Here is a 9,551-nt window from a genome sequence, read left to right on the forward strand (position 1 = left end):
AGTTTCTTGAACTGTCATTGGTCAGATAAACTGATTGTCCTGCCTCAAACTCACGCTGTTGGTTAAGCCAGTGTTGCTGGGTGGGGCTGGTCGGGGTGTTCAAACAAACAGACCCATTTTTTAATAGTGTCACATTGTTGAATAAACGTACAGACGTCTCATGCATAGTTGTCTCTACATATTTAAACTAATAGTATTTAAATATTACACAGATCTTTAAGTAATGCTGGATTATCTACTGTATGTGCTCTACAACAATATGCAAGCCTGTTTGATAAGACATTAACTGAATGAACATAGAGGTTTTTAGAGCAAAACATATTGTAATTTATTTGTTATTTATTTGGTATTTATTCAAAAACGTTTCTGAGACACTGAATGACAGCTTTAAAAGTAAACTACTTGTTGCAGTAGTAGTTATTCACACTTCTCAATTTAAAGAGAAACATTAAGGTATCCTTTTTATGGACTAAAATGTTAATTCCTCTGATTTTGCCTAATGAATGCAAACGTCGACTTTGAGGAAAATAACCCTGAAAATATTAATTAGAAACCTCACATTCATTGTGCTGCTTCTTACAAGCTCTTTAATCAGTGAGCTTTTACCGTTTGATCACAATGATAATTAGATTTCTCTGATTTCAAGGTTTGTTTACTTGTAAGATAACAGAATATAGAATCAAGGGAATCAAAGATTCATTGATATCTTTCTTTCAGAAACCCTATGGCATTGTAACAAGTCAAAAAAGAACAAAACTTTTTTTTACAGTTCTAAAAAAAAATTAAAAACAAAAAGTATATTAATCTGAAAATGTTATTTTTTTAAACCTACATCTGAGTTGTCTAAATTGGTCACCAAGAATAAAAGGTAAGTTCTACTTCAGCTGGCTTATAAAAATGCTGTTAAACTGACAGTTCACCCAAAAATGAACATTGTCATCATTTACTCACCCTCATATTGTTCCAAACCTGTGACAGTTTGTTGATAATCAAACAGTTTCTGGTAGCCTTTGACTTGTGACAGTTTGTTGATACATTCTTCAGAATATATTCTTTTATGTTCCACAGAAGAAAGAAAAAGATGTAGAATTTCCATTTTGCAACGTGTGTGTGTGTGTAAATGTAAATGTAAATGTGAGTGTCTCAAACTGCACATTTATATCTGCAGTCAAGTCTTTGATAAGTTAACCAGCCTGTTAACGCTGAGCATTCTGTCCCGTGGACGAGCAGTAAATCGTGTCTGACAGCGGCCGATGTAATCCAGGCGTCTAGCATGTCACCTATTGTCTGAGAGCATTGGACCCTTGCAGGGGCTGGACGTCCCTTACTCAACCACGCATTTCTGTCAGCGTGCCAGTTCAGCTGTTAGCATGTGCTTCTTATTTTTGCACTGATTTTGTTGAGAAAATGTTTTCTGGTTGTCAGATGTTAGTGGAACATAATGTGATTCTCTGCATCTGTGGTTCCTCTTCTAGGACACCTGTGTGAACTTGAGGGGAGTTGCTTTATTTGGACTGGTGATTGCTTTGAAAAATGAAGTACGAAAACCTCTAGCATCGTTTCTTCGCAGATGCCACTTGGGTGAATTATTTATTAGCTAATGCAGTGGAAATTATACATTTTTCTCCAATTGTGCTAATAGATTTTGGAGCCACTTTAGAATTCGAAACGCCTTGAAATGTCTGCAAATATTGTGCTTTTCAGTGCATACCTCATACTGCATTCTTGCCGTCGTTGCTCTTAGTTATTGTTTTTGCAACCCCAACAAAATCAACTCCATGGAATGCAGCTCTGTGTATTTTGGAGGAACAGGAGCCGTGCGGGGAACAACACTAGTACAGCTATTATAAAGAGCCTTAACTCTGGCACTGCCTACAGAGACCGTACCGTTCTCATGAGCAGCTATTATAAAGAGCCTCCCCCCCCCCCCCATCCCTCTCATGAGACCCCCCCCCCCATCCCTCTACATACCCGTAATGGCCACATCATCCCTTTCTCTCCCCCCTCCTGTCTCCACGCCTCTGAACTCTTCCCTCTCCCCTTCATTGGCCGGATTAGGAACACTTTCACTTAGATCTATGTGGTCGCCCCCACAGACAAAGAAACACTTGGAGACAGGATTAGTAGGATTAAGAAGGATTCACATATGTCCAGTTCAAGCAATTGGTATTCAAAGCTTTACACTTTCAAATGCCACCAAGAGAGAGTAAAGCAGTCCCGAGCTTTTCTTTGCATCGCAGCACCTTTATGAGACACGATTCCCTTTCATCTTCCTCTGTGCTGCAGTGAATTCATGTTTTCACTCTTTTTATGTGGGGATTTTATTGCTGTGGAAAACCAATGAGACTATGAGAGGGAAGATTCCCCCCCGCGGCATGCACGAAATTGGGAACTTCTACCAATTCCAGAATGCTGTGGGACAGTTTTCATCTCACATTGTACTTGCTTTCATTTTTATTACATATTCTAAAGGTTACCTTGTCCATCTATATTTTAATTTGTACACAGATATTATGAGACGTGTGTGTGTATATATATATATATATATATATATATATATATGTATATATATATATATATATATCATACAGAATCTTATTATGCAACGGAAATTACAAACAGTATTTTCTTTTATTTGACTTTTTTTAGTTTGTTTCATATTAACAAACCCCTTTAGAATGTTATAAGAAAACTGTAACAGTATATCATAACAGATATAATCTCAGTATGGATTCCACTCCAGTTAATCATTCAGATGTCAAGTCTGTGACATAAGATTTTATAACAGCAAGTGCACATCATCTGAACATCATCTACCAATGAAAGGATCATTTATATATTATAAAGATAAATGTGTTTCATATTTAACTTACCAGTATATTAATAATATTTGCTCTGTTTGTAATATGTTTTTTTTTTTTTTTTTTTTGGTACCATATTAAAATTACAGCTTCTTGTCAGATAATTAGCTAAATGTTTTAATGTTTAAAAAAATGTTTTAAAGTATGTTTTAAACCTGATGCATACAGAATTCTATTTTTATTCATTTCAGGTGATATAGTAATTATTGATATTATAATGTTTATATACCTTGATTTTGTTTCTGTAATGCAATGAAATATAACTGAATAGACACACAAAAGCAACTTTAGCCATGTTATACCAGGGAAAGAGGTTTAAAAAAATTAATGAAAAGGAAATTTATGAAATGAACAGATATACAATATATTAAATTAAAAATGAAATTGTGCAGTATCAGCATTAAATTTTACCTTAAGAGAAAAAAAAATCATCCACAAGGTTAATCTAAATTTGTTTTTTGCAAAGAATAATATTAATACACATTAAAAAAAAAAGTTTGTGTTTTATAACAAGCATGCTTGTTAATATTAATTTTATATTAACGAAAGTGATAATACAGTATCATTTTGTGATAGATATCAGTAAGATTGATATACACATAACTGCTTATCTGTGACATGAAATAAGCGTTGTAAGCGACCCGGAATCGATTCTTAAGAGTGGAGATGTATTTGCAAAGTTTCAGAGGCTCCTGGGCTGAAGTGTCTCCCCATGGTGTCGTTACAATGAATATGAATAGATGCTCCTTTGGTCAATGGGACAGTCAAAGCACACCGCTCGAGATAATGGGGACGTCATCCTAACAAGACCGTTATGAATAGAGGGGCTCCTTTTGTTTGGCCCCTCTCGAGCAGCACTATAAATACAGAGCCCTGTGATGCGTCGCCACAGAGCAAGAGGTGCATCTCCGACCGAAATCAAACCAGGAGACACGGCCTCGGTCTACAGAGAGAGAGAGAGAGAGAGAGAGAGAGAGAGGCTCCAGTGGGATAAATCAGGTGATCAAGCAGGAGTGACTTGAAATAAAAACAAGGCAAGAGAAAGAGACAACCTCCTACCCAAGCGCAGCCATAAAATGAATTCGGACTCCAGCTCCAGCAGAGCTTCCTCTCCAGACATGGATGGGATGTACCTCCGCGATCACCACCATCCTCAAGACGGACGCCTGAACTCGGTGTCCTCCACGCAGAGCGAGCTGCTCCAGAAGATGACGAGCGAGCACGCGGCCAAAACGCCCTCCGGCAGCAAGTACAAACTCAAGAAGCAGGTGACCGAGCAGGAGATCCAGCACCTGCGCTTGAAGATCAACGGCCGAGAGCGCAAGCGCATGCACGACTTGAACCTGGCGATGGACGGGCTCCGAGAGGTCATGCCGTACGCGCACGGGCCGTCGGTGCGGAAGCTGTCCAAGATCGCCACTCTTCTGCTGGCCAGAAACTACATCCTGATGCTGACGAGCTCCCTGGACGAGATGAAGCGGCTGGTGGGTGAGATTTACGGCGGCCACCACTCGGCGTTTCACTGCGGGACGGTGAGCCACGGCGGCGCGCACTCGGCGCATCAGGTGCATCCTCTCCTCGGGAGCGCGTTGACCTCGTCCACCTCCTCGACGCTTTCCACCACTTTACCGGGACTTACTTCCATCAGGGCGCCGCACTCTTTGATGAAGAGCACCCCTACACCTCCGCTGCAGCTCGGGGGCTCGTTTCAGCACTGGGCGGGCCTGCCGTGCCCCTGCACGATTTGCCAGGTGCCGCCGCCTCCCCACCTGCCCATCACTTCGACAGGACTGACGAGGCTTTCTACAGAAAACAAGGAAGTGATGAAGTGAACGTCACGGTGTAGACAGTGAACGGACTGGACTTTGCATGATCTGTTTGTCTGTTTGTTTGTTTGTTTTAGTCCTTACAAATTCACAACTTCGTCCTTGTAACAAGGATGTCGTCGATTGCTTTGTAAGGTAACTACTTTATCGTTATGGAGTACGTGCTGAATAATGCACTGTAAATAATGTCAGGGGCCGCGCGAGGCTCCGCGCACATTCACTGTAAATGAGAGTAAATTGTTCTATTTGAGGTGGAATCTATGTGTTTGAAGTTGCCCTGGAAACGCGAGCACTCCCCTTACAAACATTTGCCGTGGTTACCATATCGTCCGCCAAAAAACGCAGATACAACGATCAGAGTTTCTACTGTAAGACAATAAGAGCCTCTTTAATGTGGGATCTCCAAAAACGCTGTTAGAACGATTCTGACGTTATGAAGCTTCATTCACTGTCACATATTTACGCAATTACTATGGCGTTTTGGCTCAAACTGTGGCTATCCTGGACAATTTGCGTAAGGGTCAGCAAGGCTACTTGTTGATCATGTGATGTGAGGGAGTTGCGTGCATGTATCTTTTTGCAAAGATTATGAAAAGACGAATCCCACATGTTGTGATTATGAAATGGCATTTCGGATGAAAACTGTACGACTATGGATTTAGTTCGCACTAGAGTGGTATTATTATATCTCTTTCGATTGTTTTATTCATCCATTGCCAAGTAATAGCTGGACCTTCAGTCGTGTTATTTCTGTGTCGTATCCTTATTTGAAATTCTTCGGCATGGCATCTTGTTCAAACAACCTATAAGCATGATCTTTTTTTCCTGGGAAAATTTTGTTATTCCAGAGAGATTGCCGTGGTCTTTATTTTTGTACATTCTTGTTGACAAATGAGATATTTATTATTGCCCAGTGTTCCTGGATGAAATTTCAATAAAACAGTACTGTAAAAAAAAAAAAAAAAAAAATATCCCTGTTGTTTGGTATATTTTGTTTAACATGTACATATTAAATGTATTGTGCTTTTTTTATTGCAGTTGTTACAGCCAGTATATATATATATATATATATATATATATATATATATATATATATATATATATATATATATACATACGTATATATATATATATATATATATATATATATATATACATATATATATATATATATATATATATATATATATATAATATATATATATACACATTACGTATATATATATATATATATATATATAATATATATATATAATATATATATATTATATATATATATATATAGATATATATATATATATATATATTATATATATATATATATATATATATATATATACACATATATAGATATATATCTATATATATATATTATATATATATATATAATATACGTGTATATATATGACTTGTGTATATATATATATATATACGTGTATATATATATATAGGTCCACTCTTTAATATCAAAAATGGTTGCAGAAAATAGTTAAAATTCTCAGTTTAATTTCATATAATATCCATATGCAATTAAATATTTTACACGCTTAAGAAACTGTTCCAAAACATAATTCGTGCTAGCCAGAAATAATTTCCTTGGCCAGTCAAAATAAATACTCTTTAGAGATAATTAATGTATAAAGAAATAAGAACGAAACAAGGAAAACAAAAAAATATAGAAGGCTATATGTGATGTCTTTAAACGTTTAATTCCTATAAGACATTCCTTTGTGAGACGTTAAAAGCGAATGAATGTAAATGTAAGTCAAAAAACACGGTTTTAATGATAGAAACAAAGCAAAATGTTTTACAAGGTACTTCTACACAGTATTGTGTGTTATTTTTATTTATATTATGGGGTTTTGGTGGTTGTGAGACAGCAAAATTAAATTAATAAAGTCTAATTCACAAGGATACAGTCTAAAAAATGCTGGGTTGTTTCAACCTAACTTTGGGGATTGGGTTAAAATTCGAAATGAAATTTTGCTACCCAAAAGTTGTGTTAGTCCACATTTGAAAGAACCCAGCATTTTTAGTGCACTAATTAAACAACGGTTAAACGAGTAAGAACAAAACATAAAATAGGCTAAACTATTTTACATTAATAAACATAAAAACGGCGGTTTTAAATAAAATACAGCAACAATAATAATTATTAACAGTTCTGTTTTTCTGTTTTTATTCCAATACAATACTGCGATGATTTATGTGGTTAAACTATTTCTTCTAAATTTTCATATGAAACTTGACTTAAGGAAATATTCTATTATTTATTGTGATATCGCTAAAATAATAGAATATTTTCTTAAGTATCAGCGGGAGAAGTAAATGATAAAATTGCACTGGACACATTTGAAGCACAGGGCAGTCCCTCGGGTCCTTTCACAGTCTCGGCAGCAGCTGAATGTATGTTTGTAGAGATTACAAGTTAATTGTTCATAGGGGAATGAGAGAGAAGAAAACATCAGAGAGAGCGCGCGGATTACAGCACACTAAAATGCAGAAGATTAGATATTCAGGACTCTGTTCTTGGGGGATGTAAATGAGGCGACGGATTAAAAAAAGCCCTTTGAAACTAACTCGTTGAGAGACTCGGGTCCCTTTTTAGACAAATAGCAAGAAGAGCCTGGGCGAGAATGGTGAGCTGGTTTTACACTTTGTGTTTTAGGGACTGCAGACAGTGTATGAACGCTGGCCAGGACTCGAGCCCAGATGCGAGGAAAAGCAGCGAGCTCACGCCGGGACAAACTTTGCGCTGAATAGGGAGCATGGGAGTCTCTTCCAACCCCGCTTGACCCCTCTGAGTTTATGGCTGGAAATCTGGTGCCTTCTTAGCTTGCTTGAGCATGCTACATTTGTGCTACTTAAACTATGCCTTGCATAAAGCAAAAAATGAGCCTGTATGGCTAAATCTGACACATTTACATGATGGACCTAGGTGCTCATGTCAATTCATGTGCATTGTAAAAGAAAGAAAAAAAAAAACTGGCAAACATTTGCGTAATTGGGTTCGTTCTGCGAAGCGTTATTTGATCCGCTGATGTTCAGAATCGGCGAATTAGTGTAGAACCGGGTGACAAACAGTTCTGTCGATCGCAGAGCGAAACCCGATCACACTCTACAGTGTGAACATTAAATTTGCATTTCAAAAAGGAAATAGGAGTCCTTGCAAGACAGAAGTTTAAACGAGTAAAAGTTAGTTATAATTTTTATGCTTTGGTTCCATGTTAGTTTTATAGAATTGTCTCAGCATGCTAATCACGACACTTTATAGGCGATAAAATAGATCCAAGAAAGAAAAGACCAATTATAATTCAGTAGGCCTATACAAATAAAATCAGGAGAGAAGGCCAGTCGCAATTCATCATGCTAAATGGCATCACTGTCACTTCCTTTTTAAAAGATGAATAATGTAAGTCAACGGGAAATGAAGTTGACCAATCGGCGTTATGGTTAAAGTTTCATGCAACGTGTTAGGTCGTGCAGCTGACTAAAATTATTCACAAAACAAGTTTAATGTAAATTTGTCTTAAATTAAGGTCTTGTGTGTGGTTGCCAGGGTGTCCCTAGATATGGCTATAGGATTTTTTTTCATCATCCACCACATGATTTGATCCATCGTAGTGCAAACACTCATTGAAAAGTTACATGACCGAGTTTAATACTTAGAGGGTTTTACTATGATCTGTCTAGAAATGTGTTGTGTTCCAAACAGCACCGAAGCTGCAGGCCAGCAAAATGGAAAGCAGCATGCGGCATACTGTCGCTCGCTTCTGGAGACAAAATCTGTCATTTGTCAAAAGTCTGTGTTTATGTGTTATGTCTTCCAAAAAAGCATCTGCTAGGCCGGCGATGCAGCCAATGAGAGCTCGGCGCAAAGCAATTCTCACTCGCTCGCTCGAAAGTAAATTAAACAACCCTCATGGTATTTTTTCGCTCCATGCCTCTCCCTTTGTTTCCTTTAATTACAGTTTGGTGGTTAATAAACTCCTTTCCTGCTGGTGCTTCATTAACCATTCTGATTGTTATGATAACATGTTTGTTTACAGTCTCCTTTTACAAAGTTGAGATAGTTTACAAAGGAGCAAGCTTCAGTGTGAACAGTGGTCGGGCACATTTAGAACTATTACTGGACTTGACCTGTTGAAAAATCATTTGATGCATTAGCTTAACTGGTGCATTTTTCTTTCTTTCTTTCTTTCTTTCTTTCTTTCTTTCTTTCTTTCTTTTACAATGCACATGAATTGACATGAGCACCTAGGTCCATCATGTAAATGTGTCAGATTTAAGCCATACAGGCTCATTTTTGCTTTATGCAAGGCATAGTAAGTAGCACAAATGTAGCATGCTCAAGGCAGAAGCCAAGAAAGGCACCAGATTTTCTAGCCATAAACTAGAGGGGTCAAGCGGGGTTGGGAAGAGACTCCCATGCTCCGGGTAATTTCCCCACGGCCGCTGTCGAAAAGACAGCTTCGCTAAGTGGAGCCCTTTCTTTCAACACACATGACAAATGGGTAGTCCTCGTCACAGGACACAACTGTTACTGGAAACACTTGAGATTTTTACACTTTCCAGAGTGGGCTTATTACCATCCGAGTGCTCAAAGGTCCCGAACAATGGACATGGATGCTAACAATGCTCCCGGCCCAGGGCTAAAGAGAGTCCCGTCAAAGCCAGGCTTGTGCCGGGCAACACCGGGGGCTGCCATTGAAAAATAAATTTCAGTTGAATAAGGGCATGGGGCCCCATCGGAGAAAACTGCAAGCTCAGCTAGCAACAAAAGCAGAGTTGTGGGGATAAGTTATTGACTATGCTGACAGGATGAATGCAGTTCATTATGCCTGCCAGTGACTCCAGTCCACTG

At 38.0% G+C, this 9,551-nt stretch overlaps 1 protein-coding gene across 1 annotated transcript; it reads left to right on the plus strand.

Annotated features, from left to right (window-relative positions):
• Positions 1–3,692: 3,692 nt before the first annotated feature.
• On the plus strand, positions 3,693–5,630 carry LOC109112378 (oligodendrocyte transcription factor 3-like). The gene has a single exon (XM_019125316.2). It carries the CDS (start codon positions 3,938–3,940, stop codon positions 4,691–4,693), a length of 756 nt encoding a protein of 251 aa, XP_018980861.2. The 5' UTR covers positions 3,693–3,937; the 3' UTR covers positions 4,694–5,630.
• Positions 5,631–9,551: the final 3,921 nt, after the last annotated feature.

The sequence above is a fragment of the Cyprinus carpio genome, chromosome A13 (genome assembly GCF_018340385.1).
Source record: "Cyprinus carpio isolate SPL01 chromosome A13, ASM1834038v1, whole genome shotgun sequence".
Lineage (NCBI taxonomy): Eukaryota > Metazoa > Chordata > Actinopteri > Cypriniformes > Cyprinidae > Cyprinus > Cyprinus carpio.

What these genes read in the sequence shown, in the direction of transcription:
- LOC109112378 (XM_019125316.2), top strand. Translation starts at nt 3,938, where the DNA reads ATGAATTCGGACTCCAGCTCCAGCAGAGCTTCCTCTCCAGACATGGAT.